Raw genomic sequence first — 13237 nt, forward strand, 5'->3', positions numbered from 1 at the left:
AGGCAAAGGCCTCTAGATTACGCTTATTTTACCAAAATACAATATGATCATGCCTTGATTTCAAATTATTTAATTAAGACAGTAAGATCTGACTTTGCTTAGACAAGTCTTGTCATTTAACAGAAATAATGTACAGTATAGAATATAAAGTCATGGTGCAGAGGAAAAAGAATGAATATTTTGTATGACTCCCATGAGCTTGGAGGACTGCATCCACACATCTCTGCAATGACTCAAATAACTGACTCAAAGAAAGCGTTCTTGCAGGACTCCCAGAGTTCATCAAGATTGTTTGGATTCATCTTGAATGCCTCCTCCATCTTACACCAGACATGCTCAATAATGTTCATGTCACTGGGCTGGCCAATCCTAGAGCACCTTGACCTTCTTTGCTCTGAGGAACTTTAATGTGTAGGCTGAAGTATGAGAAGGAGCGCTATCCTGCTGAAGAATTTGCCCTCTCCTGTGGTTTGTAATGTAATGGGCAGCACAATTGTCTTGATACCTCAGGCTGTTGATGTTGCCATCCACTGTGCAGATCTCTCGCACGTGCCCATACTGAATGTAAGCCCAAACCATATTTTTTTTCCTCACCAAACTTGACTGATACTGTGAGAATCTTGGGTCCATGCGGGTTACAATAGGTCTTCTGCAGTATTTGTGATGATTGGGGTGCAGTTCAACGGATCATTCATCAAAAAAAATCTACCTTCTGCCACTGTTCCAAATGATCAACAAGAAGTCAAGTTATTATTTGTTGCTCTTACAACTGGGATTGACGACAAGACTTTTGTCAGGTAGTGTACACTTTTGTGCACCAAACAAACTGCAAAAATGGATTTAACTATAACAGAATTCTATAGCACTATGTATTATGAATGAACTGAAAACCCAAAAACTCTATTCATGGTACAAAAGTGAACAAAATAACGAAACCCCAACACATTTCTCCTTCTCCAGCCTTTATTTTCCATGTTGCTCAGTGGAAATTATGCATAAACACACATAAACACTGACAAACATGTGAATGACGCAACGCCACCATGGTAAACTGCTAAAAGTCCATCTAGACTTTTATTTCTTTCTTTCCATGTCTTTCCCAGAGACTAATCTGTAACAAATGTACAAATATCTAAATTACAAAAAGGCAGCTGAATCGGTTCGGAGGGTATAAAATCGAAGTAGATATAAATAAAACACAAGATGTTGCCCAAGTTTGACGATGATTATGCATTCGAGGTGGATTTCAAAGGATATTTGCATTTGGAAGTGATGTGGCACATGAAGGATTTGGTTAACTGTACTCTTGCTTTAGCTTCCTCCTCCATTTACATGTCTACAAACTCACCTAAATGGGATTTTGAGACTTGAGGAGGGGTGCGTATATGCAAAAAGAGAGTGTTTTACATTCAGGGCCAGCAGAAATACAAAAAACTCATCCAAACAAGCACATGGCGAGTACATCATGCATACAAAAAAATCGAAGGCTCTGTCACGATTCATTTAGAAGGATTGAATGTGATTTTAGTGTCTTTGGTGAAAAGACAAAGTCAAACCGGGTGTCATATTTTCAGTAGGGCTTCGTCAACCATTATCATCCGAAATAAAAAAGCTAGATGAGCTTTAAAATAATACTAGACCAAGTTATCAAAACATCTCCCTTCCTCATTGATCCAAAATCCAACAAAACAAGTGTTCAAAGCTTCCAATCGAGTGCGGCTCCATGCAGTTCAGAGATATTACATGACGAATTTTTTACTTTTAAGACTCCACTTTTCACTTCACAGCCACAGATATTCAAGACGGCCTATTGGAAATACATCTAAAGACGGTTTAATGTCGTGAGAACACATTGAGACGTTTGTTTTAAAAATACATTAGCACTCACTTTAAGGCTTTAAAAGTACAAACTGACATCTCTCTCTCGCAAACTCGCATTCACACAAGCACAACCGCACTCTAAGAAAACAAACTATACACTACATGACTTCCAGTTACCCTACGTGACCAAGCGCATGATTACATCATCTATTTAGTAGCGATGTGCAACTAGATCTGTGTGAAAAAGGACAGATATTACCATTTGACTGGTAACTGTGTGTCGAACGCTTGTTCTGGGTTAATAAGTGTGGTTTGAAAGAAGGTATCAAACTTCAGGGCTGAGGTACCTTCTTTTTTTCTGCAGATATGAATCCTTACGTGAGGATCTTTTTACGAAAGTCACATGATTTTGATTTCTCCATCGCTCATTTGGTTTCACCACAGTAACAGAGTTAAAGTAATGGTGACGGCCATGTGAAACCGGGATGTGCTGGCCTGTGGTGAGTTGGTGAGTGGTAGTGTCTGAAGGGGCATGTGGGATTTTTCTCAGGTCATATCCTGCCTGTCTCCTGGTCCTTCTCCTCGAGCAGATGAATGAGTTGAGCAAAGCTCTCCTTTACCGCGGTCATGTTGTCTACTGTGCTTCCCTCCAGAATCCAGCTCTTTCCTCGTGCCAGAGGCTCCAGCTCAAAGTATTTCTTTATCTGTGTGTGAAACAAGGAGATGAAGAAAGAAATTAGGCTCGATTAGGTGCAGACTTAATGCACTATTAACCTGAAATGAAAAAAAGAGCGGGGAAAAAACAACATATACAAAACAATGCAAAATCACCACCTTAAAATTGAAGTTTAATCTAGCTGCAACCTCCAGGTCTCTAAAACTGCAATTCAACGACTGGCCACTAGAGACATGCTCCAAAAGGGAGCCAAACCAATAGACTTCAAACTTCCCAAGTTACAGCCTGGTAAAAAAAAATTGTTTGTTTATATTGCTAATTTTGCCCTTCATGAATGTTGTTGGATTTTATAACCTACCCATATAAATTTTATTAAAGAAACACTCCACTTTTTTTTGGAAATATGCTAATTTTACAAGTCACCTATAACTTAAACCAAGGTAAATATCATAGGTAAACCATAGGTAAAAATCTTGAATCCATTCAGCTGATTTCACGATCTGGCGGGAGCACTTTTAACTTAACTTAGCATAGATCATTGAATCGGATTAGACCATTAGCATCTCGTTCAAAAAAATGAATGAATAGTTGAGTTTTTAATATTTTTGAATAATTTCAGCCGAACTCCCAGTCTGGCAGGAGCACTTTTAGCTTAGCTTAGCATAGATCATTGAAGCGGATTAGACCATTAGCATCTCGTTCAAAAAAAATAATGAATAGTTGAGTTTTTATCATATTTGAATCCATTTAGCTGATCTCCCGGTCTGATGGGAGCACCTTTAACTTATCTTAGCATAGACCATTGAATCGGATTAGACCATTAGCATCTCACTCAAAAAAAAAAAATTGTTGAGTTTTTATCATTTTTGAATCTATTCAGTGATCTCCTGGTCTGGTGGGAGCACTTTTAGCTTAGCTTAGCATAAATCATTGAATCGGATTAGACCATTAGCATCTCACTCAAAAAAAAAATAGTTGAGTTTTATAATTTTTGAATAGATTTAGCCAATCTCCCGGTCTGGCGGGAACACTTTTAGATTAGCATAGATCATTAAATCGGATTAGACCATTAGCATTAGGCATGGGCCAGAACACAATTCTGATGGTATGATAACCTTGGATAAAAATATCAATTTATGTTTACTGCTCTAAAATATATTCTTTTTAAATGTCTGGGTAAAAACAAAAAAAAAAAACTATTTCCCCATTGAAAACAATATATTTTATTTTTTTTGAAAGATTTAAATTTATTTTAGATTTATTTTAGAGCAGTAAACATGTCAGGCAAAATAATGAAAATGAATCACTGACTTCTGCTGTCTTTATTGTTTCAAAAACACAGATTTCTTTACAATTTAAAATGGAATCTTTGGATTTAGCATCTTTTCAGCAGGAGATACTGTTGTCCAAAAAAAAAAAAAAAAAAAAAAAGTTAATAAAAAAATCTCACACATACCTTAGGAACGGTATTACAGAGAATTTTGGCGGTTTTAAAACCTTGACTTTTCTAAACCGCGGTATACCTTGAAAACGGTTATCGTCCCATCCCTAATTAGCATCTAGCTCAAAAAATAATAATAACAATAAATTCCTTTTTTTTTTTTTCTAATTTTTATCTATTTATCCCCCTAGCTTGGGATTTGATTATCAAAAAATATTATTCATTTAAAATATAGTACAAATATATGACATTCTAATTTCTTTTTAATTGATTAAATATAACTCTTTATTTATAATTTACTTCTGAAAACTACTGCACTACAGAATGAAATAGTCTCAAACATTGTCATATAGCATTAAACCTGCATTTCATGAACAGCCTAGCATTTACTAACACAGATTATGGTGGATGTAATTACTCATTAAAGGTTTTCCTCAGTAAAACAGTTATAACACTTAATGTGGCTTAATACATTAAATCAGTGTTTTTACAAGACCAAACTCAGCAAACACATTATCATATGCATACAGCCAAGCACTAGTGCCCAGGATACAAACGCAAAGTGTTTAATATCACTCATATCCTAAACAACCATATATTTAACAGCATTTCACCCATTTAAAAACAATGGGGGAAAAAACGCAGCCAGGAATCTCTAGCTCAGTGGTCTCAAACTCCATTCCTAGAGGGCCACAGCTCTGCACAGTTTAGCTCCAACCACCTCCAACTCACATCTGCTTAATAGTCTCTAGTAGTCTTGAACACCTTAGATCAGCTGTGCTTGATTAGGGTTAAAGCACAACTGTGCAGAGCTGCACCCCTCCAGGAATTGAGTTTGAGACCTATGCGTAGCTGCACGCATGTGCCCAGTTTCGATAATATGAAGGTGGCGTGTGTGTGGACATGGTGCAAAGATGACGACAGCCGGCTCCGCTCACAACGAGGTTCAAAAATGTGCTTCACAAACCTTCAGGTGATTTCACCGACACTACTACTCCATTTCTTTTAGTCTATGGGTTTTATTTGCATTCTGATTGATTTTGAGATATTGAGCTTTTCAGTTTTTGTATTTAGTATAGCATATCATTTTTGGAGGATCAAACTTTCTAAATTAAGTTTGAAAATGTTTGTGAAACTTTACAATGTAAATAAATTACAAGTCTGATAAGACAGAGAATATGTGAATAACAAAATTTTCTGGCACAAATGTCAGATACAACCTAAATAAATTTGACAAAATGAAAAATAATTGACAAAAAGAAAATAGACATGTTGACATCAAAGGTGGTGCATCCAATCAGCAAATTTACTGGTCACTTGTCAGATTAAACAGATGTCAACATAATTATGTTGCTCACACCACAAAATAACTGTTCACATTAGCAGATAACACTGTTCTGTTATAACTGTTACTTTAAATGCTCAACCTCTTTAAATCAGGATAAATTCAGATTGATTATCAATGTTTTTATGGATCGTCAACTGAAAAATCTTTCTGAATCCGAATCAGAAAGAGCTTTATTGCCAGGTACGTTCACACAAACAAGGAATTTGTTTTCATGACAGAGTTTCTACAGTGCAACAGAATTACAGAGACAGGACAAAAAACATAATAAATATATTTTAAAAATAGAAGTAAGTATAGTGAATGTAAATATACAGATTGAGAAGTGTATGTACAGGTACAGTATATTACTATATACAACATAATATGTGCAAATTCTGAAAGTGATTCTATTCACAATCAATTGTTTCTCTATGGTATTATTGATATAGTTGAGATTTGGTCTCATTGATTGATATTTAACAAGAAAATCCGAAGTATACCCATGTATCATTACAGTTATCCTCCTTTGTATGAATGGACCTTCACAATGACTGACTAATTAAAAACAATAACAGCATTACACTAGCACTATATTAAAATCCCCTTTCAGGCCTGTAAAAATAAAACAACATGTTTTAACAAACGTTTGGCTAGGTGGTCATTTTGGAAAAAAAATTTCCCTCTTGACCAATAAGAATGCACAATAAATTGTATCCGTAAATATCCAGTCTGCAAATGAGTTCCAAATAAAAACAACAAGATCTTTATTCTACTGAAGTTAGAAATTATGCAGCATCAGCCAAGAAATTCCAATGTATCAGCCAGGGGAATATGAGGACAAATTTGTAGTACAAGCGCCAATCCTTTTCAACAGGGCAGAAACAGGAGGGGAGGCAGGAATGCTTGCACTCTAGTGATCGGTGTTCACTATGGTACGTGATGAGGAGGAAAATTTTAGGGAAAAAAAATCGTTATTTATTTACAGCAAACATGACAAGCTCAGAGACAGTAATGTCAGAGGATTGATCCCAGTGTCGTACGAGATATTAAAGGATGCTTCTTCTGGTTATATGCAGATCTGTGCTTTCAGAATTTCCAAGGCAACAATAGAAAGCAAACAAACAAAAATATTTCAACATAAGCTATTTCCATGCTTGAAGCCTTCAGGAAAGATCTACAGCCATCTTTATAGTGATTTACAACCAGGTGCTTTATACGATGGCTCCAAATGGGATTTGGATGCATTTGAACAGAACACTTTAAAATGTCACTGCATTACACTGAACTAGGTAACATGATGCAGGAATCTTTATTGAGCTATTTCTGCATGACTACAGGTGTAATTCTTCACTTCAACATATCATATTACCAAGTGACCCCTAATATTAAAAAGCAGTTTTGTTTAGCAATTTTCTCTTTGAAATGAATTCAGTTTTGCACAGTGTTTTATGTCTTGCAATGAAATTAAAAACATTAATTTGGGTATTTAATTACTTAAGTCACATTTAAATTTATTTACTGCGATCATAAAATGTGTTTACACAATATGATACGGTTGATGTATTTACTAGCATTTATTGAAACCTTATTATTAAGTGTGACCAAATACAAATGCTAGCAGGAAAAAAAAAATTAGACAAATGACGAATTCTGTCAGTGACTGCGTTTACATGGACACCAATAATTCGATTTTTATGCGATTAAGACAATACTCTGATTAACTGTGCGTTTACACCGAAAGCGGTGAGAGCGTCCAAGGTCACTCTGGATGCCTTGGCGACAACGCTGTCTGCCTTCAGCTCCGGCGGCGAGAGCGTCAAAATTCGCTACATTGATCTCGTATTTAAAGGAGCCGTTGCAGCACATAAGTTACATTCCTGCATAAAACATGCTTTCTAGCGTGAAAATGTTGCGCATTTCTTATCAAATTCATTCAACAATGGAAGATCAAGTTGCATGTGGTGTGGCTTTGCTCCACTTAATTATCCAATGTGTCCCTGAAGCAGCAATACTGTTCTGTACTGTCGCATGAGATTCCCACTTTTTTAAAGATAAATATATATAACATTAATGCACATCATTTGCACATCAGTATGCACATCAGTAACTCGCCAGTATCTTATTTAATGCATGTTCCTGTAAGAAAACATTGTAAATAATTGAAAATCCGGCGACTGCTATCATCAAACCCCTGGAAACAACTGTGGTCGAAAACAAAGTTCACAGGTATATGTTCTCTGAACTCCTCTCAAGCGGTGGACATCTTCATTTCAAATGATTGCTGCCGAACCGCGTCAAAGCTCATTACCATAAAGTTGACTTGATTTCAACTCTCCTCGAAGCCCACACCGGCGAAGATGCGCCGGGCTGTTCCTTACCGCTTATCACCGCCGGCTCTCATTGAAAATTAATGATTTCCAGCTACTTTGACGCTCTCGCGAACAGAATAAGAGTGCTCGACCCGAGAAAAAAACTCAAGCCGAGAACAACATATAAGACAAGACAGAACTAGTATCTGGAATCTGCCACCAAAACAAGAATTAACAAGACCCAAGTGGCAGAATCCTGTCAAATTCATTGACCAGCATCAAATAATTTGCCAAAATTATTAAAATCAAATTATTAAAGGTCGCGTGAAACACTTTGAAATATGCATTTTTTAATCGATGTTTGACGTAACCTCAACTGAAAAAATAAAGAGAGGGCGGGACATAGGGTAGCTCCTCCCCTTTAAAAAAACAGCCAATAGCTTTTTGTTTTATCACAGCTCTGCCAGTGAGAATGGTTGAGCTCAAGCACATCAAACGAAAAGCAAATGAGAAGTGTTTTGAAAGGGGTAAGGCATGTCAAATACTAGAGAGCGTTTGATTGGTCAAGATTTGATGAGAAACAAGTATGTATAAAAGACTGTTGATCCTAGAGCAGGGCGATAAAATCAGTATCGATATTTATTGACCAAACACCATTGTCAATAACGATGAAAAATTAACGATAAAAAAGTTCAGTATGAAGTTTCGGTATGAAGGCTATAGTTTTACTAAAATGTGGCTGCTGAGTGCGTGCCTTGGAAGCAATGTCAATAAGCTTAGGGTGTCAGTTTTTCATTTCCAATGGAGGCAAACGACATGGTGTGCAAGCAGCGGACACGTGATGCACGCACATTTTCTAGGTAGAACTAACCAATCTGCTTCACACTTTGTATTGAATGTACACATTTCAGTAATAACGGCAGACTAATTACCCCAGACAAACACAGCGCACCCAAACACTGCAGTGCTTTTTACTTTTCTCCATAAACTTGCCTCGGAGTTGCAGCAATGGTTTATCCATTTGTCATCCTGAGAAAATGATTGATGGTTGTCTAGTTACGAGAGACGCCATGGTGGTGAAGAAAATCACACGCTCGCGCTTGTCACATCAGGCCAGAATAACAACACACATGAAAATGAGTGCTGTATAGCAACAGTGAGGACATTGTAAATAAAAAAAAATGATGCAAGTATGTCGCCAGAGTGGCTTTTTGGTTTCTTTTCTTGTGCATCCCATCCACTAGCACCCCATCTGAAACATTTTTTTAGCATAGGGGTAATGTAGTCTGTCAACTTCACAATTTGTAATGTTGCATTATGTATTTGAATAATTATGGTTAGTTCCTTTTGATTATCATAATTTGTTTTGTTTACAGAGTTTGACGTTTATGTATCATTATTATTCACACCCTAAAGACGTTGATCTACCTTTAACATTGCACACACTTTGTAACATTTTATTTATCAAGTTTAAGTCTCTTTAACACTTATGTTTATTTTATTATAAAGATATCATATATTTTGTTTAAATATTTTTTGTTTTTGACTATTAAAACTATTTGCCCTATTAATGTTGGTAAATTAAAATAAAGTGGTTAAATAATTTTTAAAAATCCTAATATTCTTAAAAATGTAAAATATTCAATAATTATTGATATCGAATGATATGAAACATGACATCGTTATAATTATTTTGCAATATCGCCCAGCCCTATTTGATCCATTTAGGAGTAAGTGACAAACTACAAGCCTTACATGTTTATATCAGTTTTGCATCTTCTAAACACAAATTTTGTACCACAGCAACTCAAAGATATCCTAGAAGACTAACATACTGATACTACCATTAAAAAAACTTATTTTACTTCACTGGACCTTTAACACTTAAACATTAAGAAAGCACTTAGAATATCTCAATTTCTCTGGAGTTGGAATTTAATGTTTGAGTAATATACACACACACATACACGCACTTGCACACAGGACCCCATTAATAGACAACACAGAGACAAATGTAAAACATCTTGTTGTAACTCCCACAGGAAAAAAAATAAAGAAAACTACAAGTCACAACATCATGAGCATAAGTAAATGATGATAAAAATGATCCTTTATGTTGAAATATTCCTTTAGTAATCTAAAATAACAGCATGACGCCAGCAAAACCTTGACCTTCACTTGAACAACAACAGCAGCTAAACATCCAAAAATGTCCCTGTCAAAGTGAGTTCTTCCCTCCAGCTTCTAATTTATGTTTCCACCCAAATCGTTGACCTCTGACCTCGGGAAACTTAAAGACGCCCAGAATAAATAGAGAGCAAGCCACTGGCACAGGTGTGAAAAGTGAAGGCTGGGATGCTAAATCACTTCCAGGGCCGCGCTCACATCACGCCTGACACAAAAGAAACACACTATATTTTGCTCTTGTTTTGGCTGTGTTTCTGGAAGCCGTCCCGTCTCATCACCTGATTGGCTCAGGCCCAAACCTCCCTGTTGTGAAGAAAGACCACCCCAATGGGAGCACTTCATCAGGCTTGGCCTCCGATTCCACGTTTAAACTGAAATATATGGCATCAGTGTCATATCTACGAAAACACTAAGCTTAACTGACAGCCAGCAGGAAGGGGCCAACAAAGCTGTTGGAATTTTTCACTTCCCTTTGAGAGTGCAATGAAAGGGGGAAAAAAATAAATTAAATAATCAAACAAAACATCCTTTCAGCCAAAGCTTTCCTATTATGCCAAGAATGTTGATTAAGATTTCCCTGTGTGGGATTTCATAGCTACAAAATTACACAATCCTGCTGCTTCGAAGAGAAGAACAAACTTGAAACTCCAAGCCATATTTGTCTATTGTTTCTCAGTGAAACATATCCAGACCTAAAAAAGCAAATGTAACATTTACAAAAGACAGAATGGGCTGCCTGTGACGTTCATGAAAAATACTTCAAAAAAGATGATACAGATTGAAAAAGAGTGCTGGTATGTCTGACGAAAGCTGATGCAGCAGATTTGCAGCATCTGCACCCTGCGCAGTAGCCAAAAACATTAGGCAGAAGAGAAAGGTCAAGAGGGTTCGCTTTCATTGGTACGTAAGACTCATCAACATGTATAAGAACAATGGTAAAAAAAAGCAATTTTAATTGCTTTTTAAAAATGATTAATGCCTATTTTAACAGCAATAGTACAACAACACAAACAGTTTAAATGCTGTTACACAACCCAGCCAGTAGTAACTTTAAGAGAGAACTTTGGGATTGACTGTTAAATGTAATGTAATGTGTGTATTTATATAATGAATTTATCGTGTATGGCCATACTCCCAAAGTGCTTCACAATCATGAGGGGGGTCTCTCCTCACCACCACCAGTGTGCAGCATCCAATTGGATGATACGACGGCAGCCACAGGACAACAGCGCCAGTGCAATCACCACACACCAGGTATAGGTGGAATGAAGAGTAGGGTTGGGTGATGTTAACTAATTTGGCATAGTACAATGTCTAATGTGAAATATCGCGATTGACGATGGCATTGTCATCGTAGGCATGGTGAATTATTTATTTATGAATAATTAATTAATTTATAACAAATTAATTATTTGTAGCCTACCGTTTCAACTACCTGACCTGCATGGTCTTTGTTTTACCCATAACCAAATCATAAAGGTGCACAAACAACAGGAACCAACCAACAGTATCTGAGGTTTTCGCTAAAAACACTAAGTACAAGCGTGAAAGCGAAAGATTGAAGCGGTGTACTGATACTGTGACACGTTTCCTGATAGATTCAAAAGACCGAAAAGTCATTAGATAGAGACAAGATTTATTAAATATCATGTTTAACAACTAAAGTGAGACGCGATCCAGCGGTACATCCTTGATAGACTGTCTGATATGCACTGCTCTCTAGGGTTTTGTGTTCAAATCACCCACTGACAGCCTGGAGCTCAGACGTGGGCATATGCTGCAGCGCATGCCAGAGAGAGAGAGAGTGTGTGTGTGTGTGTGTGTGTGTGTGTGTGTGTATGTGTGTGTGTGTGTGGGGGGGGGGGGGGGTCACGTCATTTTCAGTGGTATAGTGTGGACAGAGATCTTTTCATAAATGCTACATGAAATGCCAGTGTGGATGTGAATCGTTTGTGTTCTAATATGCCATTTTAAAACTAAGATGTATTAGTGTAAACGAGGCCTAAGTGTGTATTTTTTGTAAAAGGGTTGCTGCTGCGACAGGTGCGGGTGGAGGATCGGGATGCTGGCTCAGCATTGTAATGTCTATCGGCCATCGACCCAACCCTTGTGGAGAGATAGTGAAAGGGCCAATTCGGTGGACGGGGATGATTGGGAGGCCATGATGGGTAAGGGCCAGTGGGATTTTTAATGACCACAGAGAGTCAGGACCTCATTTTAACGAGGAAAGACGGTGCTCACTGACAGTATAGTGTCCCCTTCACTTTACTGGGACATTAGGACTCACACAGACCACGGGTTGAGTGCCCCCTGCTGGCCTCACTAACACCACTTTCAACAGCAACCTATTTTTCCCAAGTGGTCTCCTATCCAGATACTGACCAGGTTCAGCCCTGCTTAGCTTCAGTGAGTAACCAGTCTTGGGCTGCAGGGTGATATGGCTGTGGCATGTGGTATGTATATGTACAGTATACCCTTAAACATTAGTAGTAACCACAGAAACCCAGTGACTCAGGCAGAGCCTTCAATGCTCTGTGTAATCCCAAAGACACATTCTTCACCTGGGAAAAAATACATTTGCAGAGGTAGCAAACACATGTTACTATGAGCTATTAGATATGCTCATGTCATTTACACGCACACAGACAATCTCGCTCTCTATGTCTGCATGTGAAAAAACAGCCTACTAGATCTAACATCTTATAACGAATGTAAATTCAGTCAAACATTGCACTCCAAAGATTAAAACTAGTTTTCACTTGTTTATAACTAGGCAAAAGACCACGGCATAAGCAGAATAATCAACAGATTTCTGTGCTTTAAAGGATTTGTAAATGTACCTCATAAAATGATGTACAAAAAACACAAATAAAAAGCTAAATCACTAAACAGTTTCAGCAGATGTTCTCAGAAATCAGATACTGGTATTGGCATGCAAATTTGCTTTCACTAATATAATTGTGCATCCCTATCGAAAAACCTTAGGCAAGCCCAGGATGAAGCGAACCTTATGTGTAAGGCTCACATGGCGCCAACTAAATCTGCACGAACTCCAAACACGGTTGGCTTTTATACCTGGTTTACTGCGGATCTTTCCCTTTCTGGCATGTTTGGATATGAAGCCTTTCCGGTGTTAGTGGGATAAAGCCTTACTGGAGACAAGCCGTGACTAAATCACTTTGTCAGAGACCTGACTACCGATGCCCCTGCGCAAAGTCAGAAGCTCACAAGTTCCAGGTCAGGGGCCGTGAACAAACCTCTTGGCCTGTGTGCTTTCATAGTCTGTTTGCCTGGTCATAGAGCAGATTTACAGTAACTCGATTTGGGTAAGCATTGGCAGTTCACATCTGGACTTGCAACACGATAAAACAGAGCTGGGATTGAGATAATTAACTGCAGCATATGAAGGATTGCAAGGGCTCTTATTGGTCAAACTATACAACCACCAATCAGTTGTCCTTTTGCCCTGTGCATTT

General features: G+C 37.6%; 1 protein-coding gene across 2 annotated transcripts in view; it reads right to left on the bottom strand.

The window, feature by feature from the left end:
* Window positions 1-945: 945 nt before the first annotated feature.
* The window catches only part of arl15b (ADP-ribosylation factor-like 15b), a 73065-nt gene continuing 60773 nt past the window's right edge, over window positions 946-13237 (bottom strand). For both annotated transcript variants that reach the window (XM_056466355.1, XM_056466356.1), the window contains exon 5: window positions 946-2525. In XM_056466355.1, coding sequence (XP_056322330.1) covers window positions 2373-2525 — 153 coding nt within the window. In that variant the 3' untranslated portion in view covers window positions 946-2372. The remainder of the gene's footprint in view (window positions 2526-13237) is intronic.

The sequence above is a fragment of the Danio aesculapii genome, chromosome 10 (genome assembly GCF_903798145.1).
Source record: "Danio aesculapii chromosome 10, fDanAes4.1, whole genome shotgun sequence".
In the NCBI taxonomy this organism is placed as follows: domain Eukaryota; kingdom Metazoa; phylum Chordata; class Actinopteri; order Cypriniformes; family Danionidae; genus Danio; species Danio aesculapii.